We start from the raw sequence: 27769 nt of genomic DNA, 5'->3' as shown, positions 1-27769 counted from the left end.
CTCTGCCTATGATGAAGCTGGGGTGTCTGCCTAGTTAAAAATTACCTCTTCTACTAGGCCATTTTTTGTACAGATGGCATAAAACTGAAGAACGATTTGACAGGACAAAGGTGAAGCAGAAAATGATATTTAAAAGCCAGGGCTACCTCTAGCAAAGCTTCTGTGTTTCCTCCTTTCCTGCAGTGATTTTCTGATTAGTACTATGTCAACAGTCTCCTTTACCTCACTCATTCGTGTAGACCTTTGCTCAAATACCCATGTTAAGTAATTCTAATTTATTATGATAAGCTATATGCACTTAGCAGTTCAGCAGAGTGCTAGTCACTTTGCTTTAGATCATCTCACATGTGATGCGGCCTAACCAATTCTGACAGCGGAGAGAGTTCAACTGCAAGGTAGAGTTTTAAAGTTATTTACAGTGCTGGAAGGCCTGTCTGCGTACAGTGTCCACTGATCGGGTCTAAATCTAGGGAGCTGTCTTCTGGTTCTGCCGCTTTCTCTAATGGCCATTAATAATAGCTGTTCTAGTCACCCTTCTGACTGAAAATCTATCTGGAGCTGTTACATCTCATGAGGCAGATCAAAATTGACATTTTTTTATTGATGTGACTGGTTTCTGCTGAATACTTGGGGACAAATAAAAGTAACTGAACTCAAAAAGAAGGGGAAAGGTCATTTGTTTGGTGGAATTACCAGCCAACTGACAGCTGTAGTTAAACAAGTAATCCTTTAAAAATACAATTTTACTTTGAAAAATGAAGAATTAAAATGAGCTTTTTAATTATCAATTGCTTTAATATATCACATTTATATTCTTGAATATAAAAATCATTTAATGATTCACTTTATTAAACGAATCCATGATGCAGACAAATCTCACTAAATACTAATACTACATTCACCAGGGAAGAAATAAGAGTCTTAAAAGTAGAAAAACTGCACATTTTAAAATCTACACATTTAGAATCATAGAATCATTAGGTTGGAAAAGACCTCTAAGATCATCAAGTCCAAGTTAATGTAGCACTGCCAAGTGTACCACTAAGCCATGTCCCTACGCACCACATCTACACGTCTTTTGAATACCTCCAGGGATGGTGACTCAGCCACTTCTCTGGTGTCTTAAGAAAATGAATGATCTTTGTTTGCTGTTGCTGTTTCCTAGCTATTTTAAAATCAATATATGTATGCAATATAGAAGATATTTATTATTTAATATATTAAATATTAATTTAACATTTAAATCTGATCATCCTGTTCTGATTTCCAGTTGGGGCAGGGGGAAGGTGAGCAACCATTAAGCGCAAAATGTGGCTATGGAAGATGCCCAGTTGAGTTCCTGATGAAGGAAGCTTATTTGACAACACCGGCAATACTGATACAAGTTCCAGTAGTGGAGGAGAAGTGTTTATTTCATTTGAGTTAATGTGATTTTATGGAGGACATCCTATTAAAGAACCCTGGATTTAATTTTTTTAATTAGATTACATTTAGTTGATAGTTAACTCCATGGCTGTAATATACTTAGCCTTCTGTAATGCATATGACTTACTATCACCCGACATTCTGATTAGTTGTATACAATATTAATAAGGTACACATCAAGTGGATTAAAAACTGGCTAACTGACAGAAGTAGTTGTCAGGAACAAGTCATTTTCTAATGCGTGGGCTTTTGCTTTTTTGCCCAACAAATAGGGTTACAGGGGAGTTGATTTTAAATCTGATGGTGTTTGAATGATCAGAGGTAATTTCTAGATCCCAGTAAATCATATAGATGTAGGCTATCAAAATTATGGGAAGGTTAAAGCTGTAAGATCTGTATCATTTGATCAGCTGAGCTTATTAATACAAAATGTTTTTAATTATAGACAAGAGAGAGGTCATAAGTTATAGAAGAAAGAATTTAGATGAAAGCTACAGAACACTGGACTTGTGATCTGGAAATAATTCAGAAATGAGAGCTTGCAAACAACTGAACATATCCTCTGTATAGTGAAATTCTCTCAAAGAGCTAATGAGATTTTTACATATGCATCAGAACAAAGGCTTTATTACCTCAGGGAATGAATCTAGTCCAAGGTAACTTTTTTGAATTCTCTCTATATACTACCTCTGTGTCTGATGTCTGTGTAAAAAGTAGTATTGTAATGTCAGCTCCATTTTGAAAAGGATGCAAAGTGAACAGTTTTTTCTTGAGAAATAAGAGTGCCTATACACGCAACTATGCAAGTATAGTCATTTGGTAAATGCTATAAAGTGCCTCCTTTAAAATCAATCCTTTAAAGAGTGTCTTGTGTTTACCTTCAGCAAGGTTTAAGTGATCTGAACAATGTACATGTACTGCTGGGGGCTACTTGTGCACCTAAACAAGAAGCCCCTACATGCTTGTTGGCTGTATGGTGAAGCTGGACAAATTCACAGAAAAGCTGTGGTAAGAAACAAGGGAAATGGTGAATTCTACCTGTTTAGGAAATCAGTGGAAAACCAGCTTATTTTGGCAAACACTTTCCTAAGTAAGGGCCTGTGGAAGTTAAGCGTAAGTTCAGAGAAACTCCAGTGCCCACGTGTGCTCGCTCCTCCTGTGAGGAGAACTCACAGCCGTGCTGTCTGCTTCTTGCCTCTTGCTCAATCTTCTGCTCGTGATTTGGGAAAGATGTGGTTGCTTCTCCTTGTTGGCGATCCCTGAGCTCTGTCTGTCCCTAGTCACCCTCTGCAGGCCTTGCTGGCATCCCATGGGTGCGTGGGATCGGGGTGCCCATACTGGCAAGATGGCTACGCTGTCGTGCTCAGCTCCCAGCTCTCCTGGGCCAGGCCTCACTGCTCCCTGCTGCACCTTCATCTTCAGCAACACGTCCCGCTCTTCTAATGTCCTCCCTGGTCTTGGCTCTGTCTGGCACTCAAGGTATGCACTAGATTGTTTTGCCTTGTGTTTGTGGAGACTGTTTTTGAATCTGATGGTAAGCGGGGCTGTTCCTGTAACCTGTATGTGGAGGTTTTGGCGCTGGTCTCATCTGATCCTATCAGCAAGGAATGGCAGATAAAACCTGTGTTTCTGTTTATATCTCATAAGCTTAGTGGAAAAGGGTTACCTCTCTCCAGAGGGAGGTAAAGAGTATAATATATTAGTAAAAGGATAATTGCCATCTGAATGAGGAAGGATTTAAAACGCTTTTTATATTCCTGTCAGAACCACTGCCCATAGCTGGTAGGCATTCAGGGCCGTCTGTTGGAGCTGCTCAAATCCCTGTTGCAGAGATTTGCAAGGCAAGAAATAAGCGTTGAGAATTTCTATAGATCAAACCATGGCTGCTTGGACATGACACTGCACTCTGGGGCGTGCTTTAAGGCAGTGTGACTATGTAGATTTTTTCCGCTGTCTTCAGGGCTGTGGTTGCTTGTTAGTTTTACACCATCAGGGAGCACAATAGACCTTGTGGGGCTAGTCTTGGAGTTGTTGTCCTGCACGTACTGCCTCCATGTTGCCCTGTTTTCCTGCTTGCCTTCATCTTTCTTCAGGGAGAAGGAGACGTGTTTGGTGGGTAATAAATCTTCTATAGGAGGAGAATAGATGATGCCATTTTGGTCCAAAAGCATGACTGTGCCTCCAAGCAGATACAGCCTTGTTGTGCAGTTTCACATCTTGACACAAGCAGTTTCAAGCCCAACATATATATGCAGCATGAGGACAAAACGTTTTCTTTTTTTTCGGACAGATCCAAAAATTGCACTGTTGGCCAAGTAGTGGAATTTGTTTTATTTACTGCTAGTGGAGGCTCTGCAATGCCAGGAGTGGAGTAACTGAAACATCCTCAGAGTTTTAGACATGCAGTAAAATGTTAACGCTTGTTTATAGTTGGTTGATGTCATCTTCCTAATCCGTATGGTTTTAATTCTTTTTGATAAAAGCAGTAGATCTGCAGAAACTGATGAGCAGTGAGCTGGGCAATTTTCTCTGTGTTGCTTATGAGCAGGTAAGTGGATTTGTCAAGCCTTGCATGACAGCTTAAATTGTTGAAAGTTCTGTTGAGGCTATAGTTTCTCTTGCTTTCACCTGAATGATGATTCCTACTTGGCAGTGTGGACCAAGGGAACCATGATCAGTATTATGGATTTGTGCTTCAGACTCAGTATGGAGGGAAGCAAGTGCTTCACAGCTCCTTTAGAATTACCTCTACTGAATGCATTCCATTTTATTCCCCATACCTGGTAACAGTAGTTGCTTTGAAAGTGGTATATAGGCCGAGAGTTCGCAGGAGCTGGAATTAGTTAACGTGGTTTTGAAACTATATTCTCATGAATTCAGCTTTGTAAAGTTCTCCCTGAATGAGCAGAAAAAGAGGTATGTTGGAGTTTCCAGGGGAGTTTGCAGGGGAACGTAGCCTCCTCTGTCCCTTGAAAAAGCTTTCTGTTTCTGTTCTACCAGACCAACTTGAATTTAGCTTCCTAGTCTGTTGGGACAGAAGGTTATTGGAGGCTCAACAGATTAATCTGGACACTTCTAGTCATATAATGTTAAAGTGTTGATACATGTTTTCTTTACTCTGAGTCTTTTTCAAAGACTTATAAGTCCTCTCTAGATTTTTATAACAGATACTTCATAGCCCCAAGAGTAGATCCTTGGAGTCATCTATCTCAGGCTTGGCTCTCAAAAGAGTAATTCCACTGGATTGAAGAGGCAAGTGTTTGAAATTCAGGAGACTATAAAATTGATTCTTCCATAAAGAAGTAATTTGTGGTAAATGGTGTAGTCCTCTGGGCAGCTATTCACTCACTTTATATGACCAGGACCCTTGAAACATGGACAGAAAGATTAGAGAAGGACATCTATGATCTGTCATTTATCTGCACAAGCCAGGAAAACTTTGGTTTTCTTTGACGACGTAGTATCTGAGAACAGACCCAACCAAACACGTCATCTTACTCTAGGATGCTGGGAGGCAGTGGGTTGCTGTTGATTTCTTGGTCTACAAAGGAAACTGCAATTTGAAGAAAAGTTCAGTAATACTCTGGAGTTAATTAGATGGAATACAGGTTTTCAATGTTTAGTTGCATTGTTTCTGCTAGTGAAGCAGCAAGGTGGTGTGCTACTCCAGAAAGTGTATGGGACAGCCAGGAGGTGTTTCAGGGTTCTGCGTTCTGGGAACTAAAACTAACTGGCATGAGTCTTGCAAAGTATCCTCTGCAGCAAATGAGAATCTTCTCCCTTTCTACGTTACCGGTGTGCTAGGCTTACCCAGAGTGAAAGCAGGTATGCAGCTGGCATTTGTGTGCTCTGTTCTTGCTTTAGTAGCAAGCCTTTTAGAGAAGGAAGTCAACACTTACTGTCCAGAACTGCATCTTCAAGCAATAGTGCTTACTATAGTTAGCATTTAAATACACCAGGAAACTAAATTGTAAATAAGACAAGGAGTTGCTTTCTGCTCTCCATATATCTATATCTATCATAATGTTATTTCTATTTCTGGTATTGGCCTTATTGCTGTCCTTCCTGAGCACTTCTCTAACAGCTAGAATATTTCTTCTAGAATATTTCTCATTTAATATGATTGTACATGCTGTCATTAAATATATATGTTCATGGCCACATACTGGGAGGCACTATAAGAAACAGTAAGAACAGCATCCTGGTTAGGACGACAGGTGATATGAAGTGTTGGAACAGCAATTGTATGCTATATGTAATAAAATTGAGAGTGTTTTTTCTTCAGGGTATGTCTATTGTAATCTTTTAAAAAGTAAGGAGTGTTTTTGATAAACCTTGGTAGAGCACATTGCCACAACAGCATTTATTCCTCACATCTGTTAAGTATGAATACTTAAATATTCAAAATGACCTTTCCAGGCATGTTCTTTTGAAGAGATAGTTATATATTCTTCACAGTAATCTGTTGTTTCTGTTATTTATTGGGATATAAATGTGCAGTGCATTTTTTAAAGAAGTAAAATGTAGTCCCTGCTGCCAAGAGTTTGATCTATAAACAGGAATAGACAAAAAGGAAATGAGAGGATACATATAAATCAAACTAAGCAGCACGTTAAGTCTTGTGCATTTTAATATCCTTACGTTCAATGACCTCATCATAGGTGCCTGTGATGTGAAAACATTGTACTATCAACATTTGTTAATGTAAAAACTTGAAGAAAACCCAACAATTTCATTAATTTACCCAAACAGTAGAAATCAGCTTATGAAAATTAAATTTAATATGTCTGAGCCAGTAAAAATAAACTAATGTGTATTTTTGGATTATTTGTAAAATACAATTTAATGGGTAAATTAACCAGGTTTCTTCTATAAGCTTATTAAGTTTCCTCATGCCAGATTCAGATCACTGAAAGCAGTGAAACCCTAAGGCTGAATTTACTCTGTGAAACTACTACTTGGAACATGCAGAGTTTAGAAACATATTTAATAGCTGTAATTTATTGAATGTTAGGTTGTCTCAGCAAAAAATACCTATTGTAATAACATGCAATTTTGAAGGCTGGATTACTACAGGATATTGAGTGTTCCTGACCAACTATCTGTACACTCCATTATTCAGAAGGAAATAATTTGTTCCGTATTTGCATTAAAAACTGAATTAGTCATAGCAAAGAACAGTTTAACTTCCATCATTTTCACATCTCAGCCTCCCATTAATGCAGACAAGAAGGAGCTGGCTGTCATGATCACATTGTGATATTTAGGGCAACGAAGCTGGTGAGGGGTATGGAGAACAAGTCTTACGAGGAGCGGCTGAGGGAGCTGGGGTTGTTTAGCCTCGAGAAGAGGAGGCTCAGGGGAGACCTCGTCGCTCTCTATAGGTACCTTAAAGGAGGCTGTAGAGAGGTGGGGGTTGGTCTGTTCTCCCACGTGCCTGGTGACAGGACGAGGGGGAATGGGCTAAAGTTGCGCCAGGGGAGGTTTAGGTTGGATGTTAGGAAGAACTTCTTTACTGAAAGGGTTGTTAGGCATTGGAATGGGCTGCCCAGGGAGGTGGTGGAGTCACCATCCCTGGAGGTCTTTAAAAGACGTTTAGATGTAGCCCTTAGTGATATGGTTTAGTGGAGGACTTGTTAGTGTTAGGGCAGAGGTTGGACTAGGTGATCTTGGAGGTCTCTTCCAACCTAGACGATTCTGTGATACCGCCCTTCCCTCCCAGATGGAGGAAAAGGGATACCCTAAGTAAATGAAGCTGGTGGCACCTGCAGTAATTAGAGCATCTCTTGGCTCATGTTGTTTCCTAAAACCAGAAGAGGAGAGAAGTAGGAAGATCTGTACGGATGTCACCTTATATTTTTTTCCTTATCTAGCAGGTTTTAAGTAGCCTTGTGTTTTGAGTTCACAAATCGTGAAGACATACAAGTTTAATAATAAGGATGAAGTATTTATCTTTATTATGGTCAGTTACGGCTAATCTCCTTTTAGAGTTTTAACAGGGATTTATAGGGATTCATTTGAGTTTTAGGATTGGAGATAATTAAGTAAGTACCTTTCTTCTGCAAAGAAGGAATGGAGAGAATTGGCTCAAAGCTAAAACAAGATTCCTGTACTAGTGCATATATTAAACTTCCCTTTATTTGGTTGTCACCCCAATAGGAATGATTAGTGGGTTGTAAAGAAAGAAAATGTATTGCATTACATCTATTAAAGCATGTTTTATATGTAACAGTAATTAAAATATAATTGAAATCATGAGTTCTTCTAATTATTGGCTTTACATAATGCATAGTTAAAGAGTGAGCATCTATAAATGTGTCCTTTTTACACATCCAGAAATGGTTTGCTGGCAGCATTTTAATTAAAGATGGATTAGTTAAAATGCAGTTTAATCATTCTGTCATCAAAGGATTTAGACCTCATTAATTAGCTGTTGATAAATAGGTTTAAACTACAAAAAATTAATTTGAAATATGCCAGTTGAGATCTAGAATTATTAGAGTTGGAAATGGAGCAATGAGACTAAGAAAATTTCATGCCATCTCTTTCTGTAATATTAGATTAAGTATGAAATTCAGACCACTGCAGAAGTTGGTTTTGCATTGTTACATTGTTATTGTTATAATGTGCATGGCTGCGCACGGACTTCAGAGTTGTTGAAGAAATGAAAAGGAGACCCTTCTTAATGATCATTGCTTTGCAGCATGGTAGTGGGGATCTGTTCTCCATTTATGTTTGGTGAAGGTTCAAAACTCATTTAAAATTCCCTTCTGCTGTACAAAGAGATCACACTGCTGTGTTAGCTACCTAAACACAATGGATGGGGAGTTTCAGACTTGCAGGCAGGAGGGGGAGTCAACATACAGAAAGTGGTGTTAGCACAGTGTAGAATAACAAGGTTTCCACCTTGTGCTCTACTACTGTGATCTCCCTTGATACCAATATTGAACCACCCAACCAAAGGGCTGTTGAAGACTGTCTGTTACACTTGCTGTCGCAGTGGATTCCAGAATTGTATACGTAGTCTGTTACCTCTATCAGCTGCAGGGACAATTACTTTAATCAATTTAATTTCATTATTTGCAATGGTCTAATCATAGGTGCAGCCTTGGTGATATCACAGTCCTGTACTACTTCTTCTGTGGTTACCTAATGGTAGTTCTTTGACTCACTAGAGCTCTAATGAAATCCTTTGTAATAATAACTTGTATTATCTCTGTAACAGTCCCATTGCAGACTTGCCAACTATGGAAGAGACCTGTGTAGTACAAAGTTGGAGCAGATTAAGCTGGTACAGGCTTTTTTTTTTTAAAAAAAAAAAAAAAGAAAGAAAAAAGAAGAAGAAAGAAAAGAAAGGCATGTACACCTTTACTTGCAAGTTTTTCAGAATTAATGTTTAAATTTGTGCAGGTTGGTACTATGAATACCGTAATCAGCTTAATTTCTATCAAACAGTAACTGTAAGGATTTCAATAGTTGTCATAATATTTGAATCTATGTCAGCCATTTTTTATGCAGACAAGTCTCTTCTGACAAATGACAGATGCATTTTCCAAGTAGAGTTGAAAGAGTTTTGTGAAAATAATAATTTGACAACCATATTGAAGACTTTCTTAAAATGCTTCTTGAATGTAATTTTCAAGACTGACTTATTGAAAGGTGTGTTTACAGCACACTCCGGCAGCTGTCCTGTCTTTAGGGTACCTGTTCAGTTGTCTTGCCATGCTTCTGGAAAATAAGTAGTTGAGTATGGCGTTAAACATTTACGTAACTAACGTTTTCATGTGAATGTTGGTAATGAAATGGGTTAGCAGAACTTCTGTGATAGTACATAATTTGATGAATTTCTGGAGTGGGGTGGAGAAATGTCACATCAGTGTGGAATTAGATGAAACACAAAGCAAGTAGAGGTAGGTATATGAATCTCTTAAAAACTACATTTTTAAAATGCTTGCCCTTTCGTCATATTAGAAAAAAAAAGTTGGATTTATACTCAAACAGAGCTGTTAGAAGAAACTCTTATCAATCTCTCTGGGGTGGCAAAAGGGAGATAGTTCACAGACGTTATTAAACTGCTGCTGTATCATAGCATCATGTTGTTTCTTTGCTTCCTGTCCAAAAATCTATTAATAAATTTTAGGTTTGCAAAGTGATGGGAGAAAGCTTGCTTCATATGGAATAGTTAGCTTTTGTAATAAAAGGATGGCTGTGAAATTTAAAAACAAAGAAAATGTCTGAGAGAGAGAATATAATTCCAGTTTTTCTAAAATCACCAACCTGTGTAGTTTCTTCAAAAAAGCTGAAGTATCAATTAATGTCATATAATTTCCTCAATTATTCTCTAAGTAAGACAGGTAATTTGTAATTCCCAATTATACAATTAAAATGCTAATTACCCCTCACCTAAACTCTCTGTTCTTGAACTGAGATTATCAATTACCTTCAATCATTGCAAATCATATATGACATTTGTGACAGTGCTGGGGTTTGTATTATTTATGGACTTCCTGTTTAATGTGTCTCTGGTTTCCAGGTAGCACTAATGGCTGGTGAAATGCCTCTGCCTTAGTGGGCTTCCTTTCCTGAAGGAATGCCATCCCTTCTGATCTGTGTCATTTTGTATGCCTAAAATATATCTGCATTTGGGGGTAATCTTGCCCTCTGTTCCTACAGAGTTCTGGCTTGTCATCCATTTCAGTAGAAAGAAGTAGCACATTTAGAAATACCAGCAAGAATTTTTGATTACCAAGGTGAGACCATTCAATTCTATGCTGCTTCTACACAGCTTTTCCTTATTTCATAATAGATGTTCTGCACTGTAGTTACATTAATATTCTACTAGTTCCATGTCATACCTGCTTACTAAAGTAACAGTTCTTCTGTCCCCGCTGAACTCATATAACATTTTTCTCTTCTAAGCACCTATTACTATCTCGAGTTTGCTGAAAATAAATAAAAATAACTTAGATGAAGAAAACATACAAAAAATGACAATGGAGTCTAGATGTTGGAATTCGGAACGATCAGCATTTTTCAAAAAAATTCACATTATTTCTACTTGTGCATGGTACAAATTAGGGCAATAGTAAATTGTAATGCTTCAAAGTGTAGCTGATTTCAGTACTTCTGGCTAATAATAAGCTTCAACAGCTCCACTCCATGGCAAAACAGCCCAGCCAACGATTTGAATTTCAAAAAAAAATCATCAGAAGTAGCATAAATAGTTAGGTTTTAGAAGTCAGTGCAGAGAAGTATTTTTTTTTCCTGTTGTTTATGGACAGTAAGTTCAATTCTAAGCAATTTCCAGTCATATAGACCACTTAGATAATAATATTGCCTTTGTAAAATCTTTAATGACGTTGTCTCTGAGATGTAGAAGAAACCTCAGAGTGCTAATTTTGCTTAGTCAGATGAAAGTCTTTAATCCGCCATTTGCTCGCAAATAGTAACCTGTATTTCTTCTTCACGTCCCTTCTTCATTCTCTCACAATGAAGTTCTGACTTTTTTGCGTTGAAACAACCTTGGACACGTTTTGCAATATTGCAGTGTTGTGTTGTGAACTCTATGCAATTAGGATTAGATAAGCTAAACCTTAAAGCATCTATTTGCCCATGGAAAATGAGTGACGTTACGAAAGTAGTATAACAAAGGGAAGTGCCATGTGTTTAAGAACCTTAACTGTGTCTAGTGTGGGACTAAACAAAGCATTGCTTACCTTGAGCACATACCCACTGATCAGCTGCTACCCCATATAATGGACACTTCCTCTTTCTGTGTGTGCAGTTAATTCTTCCAGCCTAGTTTGGTGCTAGGTAGAAATACTTCAGGTATCGTGAACAAATTGTTTCAAGTGTGGCTTAGCAATTGCATGTTATTTGGGCTTTACAGCTTCTTTGTATGAAGGTACTTATAAGTCTAAATGATCAAAAGAATTGCTGTCAGTCCTGGTGTAATTAGAACAGCTTCAGAAGTTTTGGCCTTTCATGAATTCTTTAAAAAAGCTTTGTTTTTTAGCCTGTCTCATGGCTATTCTTGATATTGACACTGTACAAAAGCATAAGGGCACAATATAGTTGTAATTCAAAAGTAATTCAGTTCACAGATAACTAATAGATATTCACCTGTGTCTTGCAACTGTACTCATATAAAAAAAATACAGAAAATCCTCCGAGTTCTGTACCAAATTCCCTTAAGCTGCTGTGGTTTCAATTCATAGTTCAAAACCACCTGCTTGCATTTCAAGGCAAGTCTCAAGGGCTATGTTGAAAGAATAATATTCTTGAAGTGTGTAAAGGTTTCTTTTTATTAGGAAGCAACTTTCTCAAAGGTTCGCTGAGGAAATTATTGTGGATCTGAAACATTCTCAAACCAGTGAGTGATCACTTGTGGAAAAAAAAAATATAAATAAATGTATTTTCAGTACAAACATCTTAATGAGGTACTGACCCAAGAGCGTCCTTGACTCTTCTGTGTATTGTATGCTTCACAAGGAAAGTTATGACAGCCGATCTCTCTGATAGTCTAAAAAAAAAAACCAACTAGTTTCTGAGCTACCAGTATCCAGCAGGTGTTCTTGAAGTGGCTCCAGTGTCTGGAAATAATGAGCAGGGTTATTTAGAGGTTTTGGTCATCTGTCATAGGAAATGTTTGAATGAAGAACTGTTCCTCTACTCCAAAGAGCTCACCTTGTTCTGCAGCACCTCTCTGTAGTTACCAGGGATGCATAGCTTGGGAAGCAGGAGCATCATGACATGCCACTGAGGCATGCATTGGGCAATTTGGGTGTTTTGTTGGATATTCTCACCACTTTCTGTTCCTTCTCTTTCTTTTTCTTCATACTTAATGCATTCCCTGCAATTACAGTTTTTACCTCTTTTGCAGCACACAGACCACATTACTTAATTGGATTTTTATTTAGAAGTTGAAGCTTCCTGATCTAGAATTATCTTGGTTTTGGAAGTGAATAGTTGAGAAGTATAAAACGTGGTGGTCTGAATATTTGTTGTGACTGAGAAGAGCCAACAACAAGAATGCAGATTAGACATTACTTATTTACTTCTTTGGGGAAATAAAAATCACACTTGGCGGAGTATATGTGAATATGTTTTATTTTAGTGATGAGGAATATCTGGAAATAAGAAGTGTGAGGGAAGTCGTTATAGATTGTTACTGTCCCTCCTGCCTTAAATGCCTTTGTTCCATGAATCTATTCAAGTTAGGAAAACTGTTAACATTAAACTTTTTTATTGGATTCAGTTTGCATTCCTGGCACAGGTCTGGTTGGAGCTGTCAGAACGCATTAGACAGCAGCAGAAACTGGACTGTAGATGATCTTACGACACAAGCATCATTGGTCAGAGTGGTTCGTGTAATTTGTCAGAAAGATTGTAGCAGATTTTACTTCAATGGCTTTTTAGGAGGATCGGTGAAAGTGATTTTTCAAGCATTTTGGAGGTTTGTTTGGATGTATGCAATATTCCTTAACATCTCAAAAATGCTTTTCTCTTACTTCTAATGATGATGAACCCATGTTGTCAAGACTTGGCAGAGCAGTGGGGATAAAATGAAAATGTACCTCAGCAAATTTGCAAGTGTTGGGGGGCAAGAGTGCTCATGTGAGATACACTTGAGTAAATGAGGGGTGGTTCGCTCTTCTTTAAATTAATGGGGAAAAAAAACCACAGACACACAGTTTTTTTGAAACTTTAAACTCCATTAAAAATACTGTCAATCAGTTAAAGATTATGGTATTTTTTTGTATCAAAACTGGGATGTACTCCTACATTTAAAAAGAAAAAGGGAAAAAATATTGTTTCAAAGCAATGAAAAGAACATGCCATGTCAAACAAATCGATGTGCGTTCAAAAGGTAACATCTGACATGCAAGTACACCAATGGCTGATCTGTATACATGAGTGAGATAGTATGTGTATGATAAGTAATATGTACAGCCTCGGGGGAAATACTGCATAAAACATGACAGAAAAGCTTTGAAACACATGAAAGAAGGAGAAAAGAAAGAGGTCCTTAACTCTTGTATCTGTGTTGGCTGCTTTAAAAACTCATGGCAAAGCATCCAGCACCAACATAAAACTGCCTAAACATACATGTATCCTCCAATCAGATAGACCAAGCAAAGTTCAAGGTGCAGTATTTGCAATATATGTGGAGCACCAGCTGAAAAGATATGCTATCCAACTGTTTCAGACTTTCACTTTTGTATTGGATTCTTTGATAAAGATTCTCATAGCATGTAGACAGTGAAATCCTGGTGTAATGAAGTTTAGCGGCAGGATCTGCACTGACTTCAGTGGAATGAGGATTTTAACTACAAAGTACTGGCAGCTTCTATAATTCTGCATCTGTGCTTCTTTTAGCTTTGAAAAGCCAACATTTACCATCAAAGGGATATGCGATCCTTCACTTATCTTGGACATGTTATACAAGGATGTTAGCTGTCTCTGATAGCACTGATGAATTTCTTGCCAGCTGCTTGAACATGTGTCTGATGAGTCATAGCCTGAAAAAGTAAATTCATGGCAGTGTGAGTAGTTTTACTACATGTAGCAGAAGACTCGTTACCTGGCAAAGTTACACTGTCTTCAGCTCAATCACATAAACAACTACAACTACTCACTCTTAAAAGAAAGTCCATAATGTTTGATGAAACAGGCAGGTTTACTTTTTTTAGAAATCGGAAATAAAGTTCAGGCAACAGCTGGATTATATGAAGCCTGTCTTAATTTATTTACTACTTTTTACTGCTAATTGGGAGTACTGCAAAAGGTGACTACTGTTACTCTACTGCACAGCTTCATATAAATTCCAGCCATGAATATGTGATCAGTTGTCATATGGAAAAATAAACACTCCTATCCCTGCATCAGAGATGATGGAAGGATGTTTACAACCTTCATTATTTCATTTTTAAAGCTCTTTAGAATGTTACTGAAAGTTGCTGTCTAGAGGAGATAGTTTATCCAATCATTTAGTGTGAAAGGTCTATAAATACGCTAAAAGTTACTTCCTAGAACATAACTATACATATATAACAGTATAATATGTTATTTTGCAAAATGTTTGTGCATAGTATCATGTTGTGTAGAATAAACTTTGTCTGCAAGTGTGCTAGGAAGGAGCAGACCTGTAACTTCACCTCCATATGACATGTCTGTTTGGTGAAGAACTGTCTGCACCACAGCAAATGATGATTTAGATGATACATTTCATTAGCCAAATTTATTTCTCTCTCTGCTATGCTCTCACTGTGTCAGAGTTTATTCTTAGGTCCTCTGTCATTTGACCTACTCTTTGCAGTTACTGGCTTCTGGGGCAATGAAAAATCAGTATTTCTGACTTGTAAAACCAAAACATTTTGAGCAGAAATCTTGTAAAATGCGTCTGCCTATACATATGCCCTTAAATGTAGACTTTTATTTTTCCATGTGTGATATATTTCTATGTTTTGTTTCGTTTCTCTTTAAATACTGTCATTTTATGTAATTCTAAAATCTGGTTTGGACTTACAAGCATATAATGTCTTTAATATCCTTCAAAGAACTTGAATTGTGTTCTGTGGATTGCTTCTGCAGAAGGACAAAATCACAACATCTCTGTTCTTTGAAAAGCACCATTATCACTCTGTGTTAATGAAATGATTTCAGTATTACAACAAATGAGTTTTTGAAATCCATTCAGTATTAAAGGGAATTGGATTGTAATTAGAGCATATTTCAAAAAGAATAAAAGAATCCATGATATGCTCTTAGCTCTTAAAGCACCTAATCCTATATTAATTGTGCTCTGGGCACATCTGCCCTTATGTGAAGGGGACTTTGACAGTAAGGATGAAAATATTTCAGTGCTTTTGAGGCCAAACAGCTCCTCCAACAGGATGTCATTGCAACAGGAGTAATGTTCAAGAGCATGCGGCTGCTCTGCTTCCCTTCTCCATCCCTCGTGTATTGCAGTGTTCTTTGTAGGTTGTCAGGGACTTCAGCTAATGTTATCTTGTGGAGTGGGATCTGTGTTGAATTTTTTTTTTTTCCCCTTGTTTGGTCAGGGGAAGATCACAGATTTGCACAACACAGCTGTACTGAAGCAAGACTTGTCCTCCCTGTTTTGTGGTAGTTTTGAACATATTGAATATATTATTAATTACTATCTTTCTTTCTTTGCAGCCTTTTCCAGCACTATTGCTATACTCGAGGTGGCATGCGCCATACTTCCTACACTTGCATCTGTGGCAGGTAAGTCGATGGTTTATACCGAGCTATTGCAGTGTTTATTGTCTGTTTCCCACTGGATATTTGTAAAATTGTTCCTTTTTGGCATCTGATGTGTTTGTGAGTGCCAACAGAGTGAGTCTTGAACTGTTTCCTCTGGAAAAGCAAAGGGAAGGTGGCAAGTGTTGTGTCTTAAAGAAATAACTCAGTTACAGATTCTGCTAGACTCAAGAGATTCCACAATGAGTGCTGTTGCTGCCAAGATTGCATTTATGCTCACATCTGTGCTGCAATTGGCTTTTTTATTAAACAGTGTTATGAAGAAGGGCTTTAGAGCTATTCTCTGTTGTTCACAAATACTTTCTTTGAAAAGTATTAGACCTTAAGTATTTCATACCGCTTTCGAACTTCTTTGAGAATGTTAGGGTGCACTAAAACTAAATTTCAGGGGTGAATTTTTGAAGTTTTTTATGCTCGCTCTCTCTTCTTGCTGAACAGCTGGTGTTGAAGCTGTTATATTTGAGAAAATAATATAAAAATTCTCCCTGCAATTGTAGAAATACACACTTTTAAGAATTTAAAAACATTTCAAAGAATTTCAAGAGATCAGTGTAGGGTATGTGTGAAGGACAGCTATTTACTGTATGCGGAGATTAATCTTATTTACTCACTGGAATAAATCTAGTCATACATATATATGACAGATGAGGCATACCTGTTGGTATATATGCTCCACTTGTGGATCTACTGCTATGCACAAGCATTTGCCTGAATTCACATGGGTTTATTGTAAAACATAATTTTTAAGATAACGACTATAATATTATATTGATTTGGGGGTAATGAGGACAATTAGCATCTCTGCTTCTTTCTGCTGTTTACTCAACTGGTTATTTGTAAATGCAGTTTTTCCAATTTATATGCAAAATTGCAGTATGAGCAGTTTTATGGCAAATTGTGCATCTAAATCGTTGGAAAAAGTTCCCTGTTTTAAGTACCATCATGTAACTTGAGAATTAACGTGACACTGCAGTGAGACTTCACCTCTATGGTATTGTTACAGGCTGAGATGGTAAAGCTAAGTTGTCTCTGTGTACGGTTTTCCACAGCCATAGGGGTTTCCCATTTACTTACAGCAAACCAGAACCTGGGCTGCAGGATCTGATCTGGGTGCAGAAGCTAGAAACAGGGATAATATAGCTAAACCTGTAGAAACCCTTTGCGACCTTGAAATGCCTTGAAATCCAAACAGTATCCTGATTTGCTGGGATATGGCGGGTTATTGTTATTTAGCTGGGAGATGGTGTTGTATCCTACCACTACTGTCAAAAGTGGAGATAGACTGGATTTAAAAACAAACAAACAAACAAAAAACAGTAAAAAGGCCTTTGTCAATAAATTGCTATATTCTGAATGATGCAGTAAGAATGAATAAAATTAACCATTTTAGGCTAGGACTTAATGAAATGAAAGTAGATCTATTTGATTAATTCAATTAGCATAATAATGGCAAAAGTAATAGGCATTTTTAATTACTATGAAAATGTCATTGTAAATACTACACTTAACTACATTTGAGATTAAAAATAGCTTTTGCAATTAGGGTTTTTGAATAGTTGTGTATTATTCTATTCATGCTGAGTTCTGTTGTTTTCCCAGCACTTAAAAGTGTGATATTTTGACAGGATCTTTCTTTTTAGGTACAGGCCTGATAATAATTTCCATAGAAGAGAATCATGTTTTTAATTAAAATATGTTTGCTATTCAGGTTTTAAGAAAGATGCTCACTAAACCAGAAAACAAGAGTAATCAATACTGTATTTCAGGCAGAAATCACTTGGTACGCTTTGAGTGCATGCATTTATTGCTGTCTTGGTCCAGTGTTTGCACTCTTCAGGAGACAGTTACTGAATAGTTGGTGTGACCAAGTACGCTTTATGTATTCACTTCTATATATTCACTCTCCAATCAGTTAAGAATAATAACACACGTGTTAGTGTTACTATTGGTCATCACCTAGCTAGGTTAGTCCTGCAGTTAGCAATGCTTTCTAACATTGTCAACTTGTAAGTGGTTTGAAGTGCAAACAGATGTCGTATAAGTGCAATTAAATAAGAATAGTAGTACTGGTAAATGTAATCGGATATATTTAATACTAATTTCCAAAGTGTTGACTTCATAGTAGTGTTTAAATGCTAATGAACTTTTCATTGCAGTGCCTTAGTGTACCAAATAGCCATTTTTAGAGAGGAAAAGAAAGGTTAAGTTACACGCATGGTGCATCCTGTGACCCTACAATGGATGGCACCCACTGGTGACAAGGCACCAACATCTGTGCAACCACCACTGAGGCTGTGATCAGCTGCTACCTGATGTTGTGCCATCTTAGGTGTAGGTTCAGATCTTCTAGATAGATGTCTCTAGGCAGATTACAGCTCTCACCAGGTGATACCAGTGATTACAAATAATGCAGTCCAATAAAACATGTTTCGCTGTCTGAGGATCATCATAAATAAAGCTTTTTGGATAAGGTTAGGGTACTTACTGAATATGTTTTTCCTTTTTCAATCCAACTTTAAAAAATTTAATCTCTTAAATGAAAAAGTGGAGAGAAGGCTGTTAATGCTTCCCACTAGATTGACTCTATTATTTAAAACCTGATGGAAATAGTTTGCTTGTTTAGTTCATGGTCTATTGGTTTTTCTTTAGATCTTAATGTAGAGCTAATAGCTGCACTTTTTCTTATGTTTGATACTCAATTTAATTCTGTTCTTAAAATATTGCTGACATTTTTCTTCTTTCTTTCTTCTGCTCCTTCGTTTTCAGAGCTTTCTGATTTAAAATGTATTTTGAGGCCTGTTTTTTCCTTCCCTAGCAATCTGAATCTCTTCCTCCCGTTTACATTCTCAGTGGTGTTAATTTGCAGCTTTTCTGCTGCTTCACGTAATTCTTTCTGCAACAAACATGTCTGGCACCAGTTAGATGCAAATTATTAAAGGAATAAAAATAGATATGTAGAAAACTCTTGTAGTATCTTTCAGTTGGGCTGCCTGAAGGCAGGCACTGACATCCCCACATGTGGTGGTTTTCGAAGGTGTGCTGGCCTCCAGGAAGGCAGCGGAGCTCCCCGTGGTCAGCACCTCCCCACAGCACCTCATTTGAAACCCCAGCTTTGGCACTCTGATACGAGGCCTTTCAACCGTTACTCCTTGGAAAGAAAAGAAATAGCTTTTACAGGAAGGCTTGTTGGCTTTGCCAGTGCTGGAGGGGGGGAAGGAGGGAGGTTGTTTTAATTGTTCTGAAGCCCCCTTGAAAGTCAGCCAACCGTTACAAGCAATTCCTGGTTAGCTGCAACATTTATCTTGTGGGTACACATCACTGCAGTGAAGTTTCTGTGGCCCTGCTCCTAAAGTGTCTTCCCTGCCTCCATCTTGAGGCGGAGGTAAAGGTGCTTCCCGTGAGGGAGGTCTGACGTGCACCTCCCGGCAGCAGCAGGCCGGAGGTGGCCACACGGGTGCAGTAACCCAGGCCAACCCTGCCTTTCTGAGGTGAGAGCTCCCGCCTGCTCTCCTATGGGGCTTCAGTTTGAGCCGGGGACCAGTCATGGAGTGCACGCTGTGGGTTTCTTTTGGGTGACAAACAACTGGGGAAGCTTTCGGGAGCAGCTCTCTTGTGCCCCAGTTGCTAACGGGCGTTCAGTCCGTGGGGCCTGCTTAGAGCCAGCCTGAAGTAAACAGATCTCTCACCCCGATTGCCTCAGACAAAAACAGTGAAATGCATATGGTGTGGGTATCTGGTCTTCCACACCAGCTGCTTCTCTCTGTGGTACAATCCCATTTATGCTACAGAGCCAAGATTTGCATGAAAGATAGGGAGTTTCCAATGCCAAGAAAGATTGTGCTGCTTAATGCTTAAGTAACGGCAGAGAAAAACAGATTTTCATGCATCTTCTGTAACAGTTGGTGCCGAACCTTACAGAAATATTTTGTAAACTAAAACCTTTACGTTAAACTGTGTAAAGGAAATCCCTCATCTTTGTATTTGGAATGCCAATTGTTGAAAACGTTCGTGCAGTGCTCATATTTGAATATATGACTTGTTTATGCAGCTGGTATGATATATAACACTGAGAGTGCCAGCATATGATGATAAGTAAACAAGTTATCTGCAAATATGTTAGCATGAAGTCATGCCCTTAAGCCTCATGATAATTTTTTTTTTAAGTTGATCGTAAATGCATGCATATGCTATCTGCTTCTATTCCTTTATCCCTATTTTTAGAAAGAGATAAAGAATAGTATATCTAGCTAAAATCCTGACAAGCTGCTGTGGAGCATGTGTGTGGATGCCACGTAGGGGAATGTTTTATTTTTGTGTTTTTCCTTAAAAACCAAGCATGTGGATTCACAAACAGTGGCACACATAGCACCAAGGTCATTCCAGTTGCTTCCAAGTGCTCCCTCCCTGCCTCCCCTGAATCATAGCTCTCCACCTGGGAAGCAGTTCCTCAGGCAGCACGTGATGCTGCATCCTCTTGTCAGTGCTGATGGACTACAGCAGAGGCAGGAGCTGTCTGTGCTGCTGTCAGCTGCCTGTGGAAGCAGAAGGCTATGGCTGGAAACCCAGTTCTTGCCATACATGTAGCCTGACACAGAAGGCCTTTCCGTGGATTACACTCTATTGTCCAGTTATAATTTTTTTTCGTGCAGAGCAAACTAAGTTTGAACGTGTCCTGGCATGGAAAGCTGCAATTGTGGCCAAAAGGAACTATTCCACAAATGCCCAGGAGACAGGAAATCTCAGAAGGAGGCTCACTTGTGTCTTCATCTTGTATGCAGGTTTTACGGGGCTGTTTTTAGTTATCTGCATGACAGAGTAGGTTCTCAGCTCAGGCAGCCAGGAAGCAAAAAGCAGCCAGCTACTAGCCAGTTGTAAAAATGTGCTTACGCCATTGGACTAACATTACAAAGCAAATCTGTCACAGCTTTAATTGTGTGTTTTTTTTTTAACTCTTGATTTAGCAACTTTAATTTTTCCCTTCAATGTTGTATAAGAAATACACTTCCTATCAGAAAATCATTCCTACGATTCTGAAATGTTGTCCCTCACTGCCTTAGTATGTACTGATTTCCTACTTGCTAAAAAATAGAGATAAAATGTTACTACTTTGAAATTATTGACATGATCCAGCCCTTTGGATTGAGAGCCTTTGGAAATTTAAGAAGGCATCTGCTTTCTCCTCCGTAATCCTTGCTTATGGAATTGTTATATTTGAATGAATTAATGGTCAGTTATATATCTAAATGATCACAAGTACTGTGAATGTATCTTGAAGGTAAGCTCTTTCTGGATACAGTGCATATTTACTGGGTTCGTAATTGCACGTATCGGAAGTCTAATATGAGATGTATGTCAGATGGCACACTGACGTCAGGTACATCAAGATTCACTGAAATTGAGCCTCTGATTTCTTCCACCTAAAATAGGAAGCTATTCTGCCATCATAACTGAAAGAATTAAATTTGAGCAGGATGACCAATACGGCTTTGATAAAGAGTGAGATAGACTGGCAAGTAATCTTGAGGGGTCAGAGTGGTGCCACAGCAACCCTGTTCCAACACATGTATTTTTGGATATGATATAATTTTTCTAGCTTTTTGAAGAGAGAGAACATCTGTCTGAGGAGAATAGTAAAAGGAAAATAGGTAGAGCCTGAGATCTTTACCTGTCTTTTAACTGACGTTTGCTAGACCTGGAGGAATAACAGTAGACAAGAGAGGGATGCCAAGACCAAATACAGGTCACTGAATGGATCACGGAGCTTTAGAAGTGCAGAACAAAGTCCATCTTTCTCTGGAGATGTTTTATTCCTGTGAATCAGCAGTTTAGTCTAAAGGGTTTTCAGGAATAAAAATCTTTTCTTTATAAGGTGATTTTAATAAGAGATGAAAATAGTGATGGGTTTTGTGCCAGATATTACTGCTGACATTACACATCACAAATGTTCCCCTAGCAGTGTGCAGTGAATTCATTCCAGCAGAGATCACGCATAGCCATGCCAGAGGTGAACTGGAACTGTTTACTTGGACAGCTGATTTTTTCCAGCCCCAATAACTCGTAAAGCATTTCAAACACTTCATATTTTTCTCCAGAGGAAACTTGTCTTTTATGCTTCAGAATATTTAACCTTAAGTAGGGAAATGTATCAATAATTAAAAAAAAAATCCAGAATGAAATAAATGGGTACAGGTTGAAAAATTACACTTACATAATTGCTTCCTTGACACTTTCATGGATGTGGGAAGTATTTATATGAACTGTGCCGAGTTCCTTCTGTGGAAAGGTCACATCTTGCAGCCAGAATAGCAAAACGCCTATTCTGTACCTATTTCAGCTGAGTGAGATGCAGAATATGTTATCTTAGCCAATGACTTGGCAGATTCTATGGCAGTATTCACAGACTGCAAAATTTCATGCTTAATATATCAAGTCACTGATGTCTACATGTTTACAATGCCACATTTACAATGTTCCTTCTCATGTTGTGTGTTTTAATGTTTCTTCTTGCATTAATTATGCTGAATTTTCTTTTTACCTATCAGTGGGGAGAACTCTTCTGTTCTACACTATGGGCACGCTGGAGCCCCAAATGATAAGACTATTGAAGATGGAGACTTGTGGTAAGTAAAGGATTAGAGCTTGTCTGATGTTTTTGTTACACTGCTGGCTTCGTTTCAATATATGTACTCTTGGACTTAATTAGTAAAATGATGGCTGCATAAGGAGAAAAGATCTAATCTTTAAAACAGCATGTAACTTTGCATGCCAGGCTATTCTGGTTTCTTCCAAAGGTCCTCTATATCTTTATCTCCAGTTTAAGGGGAATGGGATATTGTTTTCAAACTGCTCTGTTCCAAAGGCACTTTAGATTTTAGTTTAAGAATGGCTGTATTTTAAATAAGGGCACTTGCAAAAACTGAAATCTAATTTTGCTTTTGAAATTCAGATCCAAACCTCAGCTCTGATGGTTGGGGGTTGAGAGGGTGTTCACTACTTTTAAGAAAAATGGCATAAAATTGTAATATAGATTATATATTCCAAGTGCCTTCATGCACCCAGACACCCTAGCCTGAAAGTGGACTTTTTGAACATGAGAGGTGATCAAACTCAGCTCAGTTCAGGTTAGGTCAGGGTGCTTCTAGTCCTGTATTGTGCCAAAAAATTAAAAAAAAATAATCTGTAGAATTTAGCATTGCAAGAATATGATTGCAAATACCACACATTTCTCTCCACTTGTATTACATTCCACATGCTTTGTAGTATCGCTGCAGATAAAAGCAGTGTGAATAAAATCACCAAAGACGTTACTATAAATTTCAAGACAAACCTAATTGTGTGGTGTGTAGCATAGCAGAATATAGCTTTTATACTTCACCTCCAAGGACTTTGATCAAAAAGCCTGCATTTGTAAAAGGACAAAACTAGTTCTGGAGGAGTTAATCACAGATATTTAGTGGAGGATATGTATTAGATTACTTTTGTAGCATGTGCAAAGAGACTGCAGGTATGTATTTTCACAGTTGGATGTAAAGATGTGGAGGAAAGCAAATGAGTATTATCATAGGCTCAGAAGCTGTTGTGGGAAACAAATTGGTTCTCAAGGTTCTCAAAAGTTTTTTTAAAAAAGCTAGTACATCTACAGAGACTGCAGAGTGCATTTAATTACAGATATGTAATTTCTTTTTAATACTGTAAAAAATCTTTAAAAGCTTCTTGTACAATAATTTATGTATTATATTCATCTGTGGTGAATAGTTTACTAAACCAATCAAATACTAATGTTAATTTATTGCTGTATAATAGCTTTGACTTATTGATCACATTGTCTTTGGATAGGTAATATCCTATGAGGTTTCTTTTGAACAGGTAGGGCACACCAACATGGTTCTGTATTGACTGTGACATTTGATTACATTTGCAAAAAAAGACAGTGTGTAGCCTACAGGAAATCAAAGCTTATGTTGCTGAGACAAGATACACCACAATGTATTAAGATGTCCTGTACGTAAAATCAAGGCATTTAAACAGTGAGGGGTATAATATTGCTGGGAGAACTCACGGCTGACGTATATAAATAGAAGCTCTTGCAGGCAGCAGCTCCACATCGTAGCCATCTCAACAAGGAAAGCAAGGATTAACCCAGTTTGAAATACCTTCTTCCTGAAATGGTCCAGCCTCACGTCTTGATTAGATCAAGTTTGTCAGGTGTAGATTGGCTCTTAGCAAATAGGTGCTCAGATCAGCTTGACCTAACCCTTTCTTTCCTAGTGGAAGAACAGGATGACAAGGTTAGCCTGGTTGTGCTCACTGGGGTGCAAGATAAGCCTCCTGTTCACTGGCCAGTCTCCATCACTGTGTTGTGTTAACCATGCCTTGGTCTGGCTCTGTCTGAGCAGCTGCTGATGTCCCAAGTAGTTCGGGACCCAGCTCTTAGCAAGTGTATTGAGTAAGTTTTGTTCCTTTCCCACCAGCCCCTTGCAGGAGCCCTTTCTCTGAGTGCACAAGTGCCTGCTGGGGCTGCAGTCTCTGCCCATGCCTCTTGCCCTGTCTGATAGGCAGGTGGCAGCCAAACTGTGCTCCACGCACAATTTTATTAGCATTTTTCTCAAGTGCATGTGAAGAAGTAATAAAAAAAAATGTAATTGCATTTGTATGAAGACTATTTAAAAATATACTCATTTTCCGCAGTTTAAAGAAGCTGTGCTAACTTACTTCAGTAGAATACAAATTAGCACAAGGAACTTCCTGGGTGATTTTACTGTGTGCTTTTACAAATTTATAATTTGGGTGTAGGCGTGCCTATAGTGCATACAGAATAGGTTGTTAAAATGACAGCATGCTGATTTGCATGTATATGTTAAGAGTTCATGTGTTTGACTCTCAATTAAGCTTTTGAATAGCTACTGGGAGCCCTCTGTTGGATAGTTTTAGTCTCTTCCCTGAACATAAGGAAAAGCAACTTCACTTTTGGTGAAAAAGAAGTGTTTAAAGGGTTACTTCTGCTTCTGCCAGTAATTTGGGTATAAATCTAATGTAACAACTCCATAGAATAATGGAATAATAGAATCAGAAGATTGGGTACTCGGTGTGATTTTTATTAAATTATTCAGTAGAATTTCAAGTCTCTTTCTTGAAATGATTTACTTGATATGAAAAACATTCAAGAATTTTGCAGAAATGTGCAGCTTGGGTGTTTTATGTGCTAAGTAGTACAATGCAGTAGCTGTCAGTAAATACATCAACAGCACCTGAATATTAGAAAAAAATAGATTTGTAAGACTAGTGTTTTGCTTGTTTCAAACACTCGATTACATGCTTTGTTTGCTCTTCGAAGAATATTAGTTACAAGGATTTGCTGGTATCAACAAGAGATCATAGGCAAAAATACTTGGGGTATTGCAATTTTTTAAAAATTATTTTTAGACTGTTACTCAGACCTCTCATTAAAAAGTCACATCTAGAACACTGATTTTATGACTTTCATTTTTGATAATTAATCTACATGAAGTGGGTTTATTTCTGTAAGAAACTGGTATAGAATTAAATTGCCAATATTGCATAATAATCCACATTTTTATAGGTACAGTTTCTGTTCTAGATGACCTCAGTACAAGACGGGCTGTAAAGAGAACTTCTGGCACTTCTTTTCAATATGGACTGTTTTCCTAAGCAGGGCTGTTGTTTTCAGTCTATTAAATACTAAAAATGAAATAGCTAACACGAAGAATCACCATTGACATAGAAATCAGTATTTTAGGGTTTCAATATTCAATAGGCATGTGCAAAGCACTGAACTGATATTAAATGTAAATATTGCAATTATGGCAAGTCAGTGTTTTACATAAATAATTCATGTCGTATAACATCTATGTAGTGGACATGTAAATGAGTATGGTCAACATGATCTAAAACAAATACTTTTCCTAAGCAAGTGTCTATTATCTCCGTGGTCAGAGAGGTCCTGCAGATAAATTGCTAGGCTGAGCACCCTTGTGAATCACAGCACTGTGCACTCTGCCCGTTCGCTTGGTATTACATTTAAATAAACTCTTCTGCTCAAAATGTTAAAAATCACTATTACAGATGTATACAGTGCTGTCATATGGCCAGGCTAAGATACAAATACTGATTTTCTTATGTCATCTTAAACCTGTGACAGCTCAGATAGAAACCGAGCCCAAGATTGAGGTTTACTGCATTATCTCAAGGTATTGCATTATGCACTGCGTGCTAAGACGCCTGCTGTTTCTGTGGTGAGGCTGTGGCTATGTTTTGTAATTTGGAAAGTGGAGCCATAAGCAGTTCTAGCTTACAATCTCCTGTCCTGTTCACGAGAGACCTCCATCAGGGTCCGAGTCGGGAAGTAACCACAACCTATTTTCCAGTGATTTTTGGAGCCCCACCACCCCTACCAACCCAGTTTAGATAACAAAAGGTCTTTTAAAGTTTAGCGGGAAGATCTGACACCCTGCTATGCACAAATCAGGTGCAAATAAGCACCTAGGGTCCTGTCTGTCAAGTGGTGTACCTGGCGTTACTCCTGCTTCCTGGGCCAGTTTCTCACAAGCTCTCCTTTTGCAGCTATTCTGTGTTTGTTCAGTCTAGGGGAAGAGATTGGTTCAGTAGCTGGAGAGCCCTCACGGGACACGGAAGTCTCTGGTCTCAGCTCTCCTCAGATCAATCTCAGAGATCAGCTGGAAGTTAGGACTTGACCTGGGAAGTATCTTTCATGAAAAATTCAGTTGAAGCCACAGTGTTTCTGTGAAAAGCTTCGGTCTCAACAAATCAGCATCTTCTGAAAATCTACTTCCTTAAAAAAGAAGGAAACAAAGCCCATTGGGTCCTTCCTTCTGCCCTACCAGGGCTGCCGCGTGGAGCCACATCATAGCTGTGGGGAAAGGAGAAAACCAGACGTCGGCACAGGTGGGGTGCAGCTTGGGGAGTGTGGGGCCAGACAAACGTCTGTCCTCACCTTTGTGGTTCGGTGCTTCGTTGTAGGAACCCTCAGAGGTGCCAAACCTGAAATGTGTACGTTACCTTTTGATTTTGAGAAGGCATTTGGGAAAATGATAGTTTATTGCATTTACTTCGCTGCCTCGCGGTTCGTGCCACCTGCCTTTGTTGATTCCTGCCATTGCTGCAGTGCTGAAGGCACGTCAGGAGTTGATTGTTTTATTGCGATTGATCAGCAGGGCTCCTGCAACATTTGACAAATACAAAATGCTTCTATGATCTTAAAATAAAGATTGATCCTTCATGATGAGGCTCTCGCATAAATATCAGAAATGTGAGAAAATAAGCCTGACCCCAGATGTCACTGAAATAGATACGGCTATTACCTGAGATGGTTTTCTGCACGTGTCCTGAGTTGCAGGTCTTTGTCTTTCATGGCTTCTGACCAATTTCTCAGGGAAAATTCAGCACTTATTAAACCAACTTTTGTTGGCAAGTTTACTGACCTTTTAGCACTCGATGACCTTTTTTGGTGGTTAGTTGGTCCATTCTTCGAAAAATGCTGAATATAATTGTATATTCTGAAGCAATTGGCATGTTTAACACTTTGAAATACCCTCCTAAGTCAGGATCTTAAGGAAGATCTCCCTGCTGCCTGGCACAGTCCTGTCTGCGCAGGCCCTGGGCTGCGTCAGCTCCATGCACCTTGTGGACGGGCGCCGTGGCTGCGGGTCCCCAGTGGGCCCAGGGCCCAACGGGGATTGCCCAGAGGGTACTCCCCTACAGGGAGTCCCACTGTGTAATGTATTAAGAGGGCTTGGGTGAAATCATAAATAATGGGAGGACAGCATCTACTGCCCGTGAAGTGCAGCAGACCTGAGAGAGAGATACCATTAACCTTGTATTCACAGTGGGCCTATCTGTTTATAAACTAAACCTAACGTGAAAAGTTTTGGCAGAAACAGGTTCGATCATCAGATGATGTCATTCAATTTATTTGACTGTTTCTTTGAACACTCTCAGATTTAAGCTCACTGTAATGAAAGCATTGGAAAGAATAGGGTATCTTTGGTGGAGCAGGATATTTCCTGCTGCAAAGGTTCAC

At 38.5% G+C, this 27769-nt stretch overlaps 1 protein-coding gene and 1 long non-coding RNA gene across 4 annotated transcripts in view; both read left to right on the top strand.

Annotated features, from left to right (window-relative positions):
• Window positions 1-27769, top strand: part of PEPD (peptidase D) — a 134451-nt gene that overhangs the window by 58853 nt on the left and 47829 nt on the right. For all 3 annotated transcript variants that reach the window (XR_014571120.1, XM_083794720.1, XM_083794719.1), the window contains 2 exons: window positions 15607-15675; window positions 22254-22331. Coding sequence is in view for 2 of the 3 variants with exons in the window: in XM_083794720.1 (XP_083650846.1) it covers window positions 15607-15675; window positions 22254-22331 (147 nt within the window). In the remaining variant the exon portion in view is untranslated. The remainder of the gene's footprint in view (window positions 1-15606; window positions 15676-22253; window positions 22332-27769) is intronic.
• On the top strand, window positions 6-12594 carry LOC310879862. Its single transcript, XR_014571189.1, has 3 exons — window positions 6-2081; window positions 3912-3973; window positions 8651-12594. It is a non-coding gene; the product is annotated as an uncharacterized lncRNA (long non-coding RNA).

Source organism: Anser anser (assembly GCF_964211835.1).
Source record: "Anser anser genome assembly, chromosome: 11".
Lineage (NCBI taxonomy): Eukaryota > Metazoa > Chordata > Aves > Anseriformes > Anatidae > Anser > Anser anser.
This window is presented reverse-complemented; position numbering and strand designations above follow the sequence as displayed.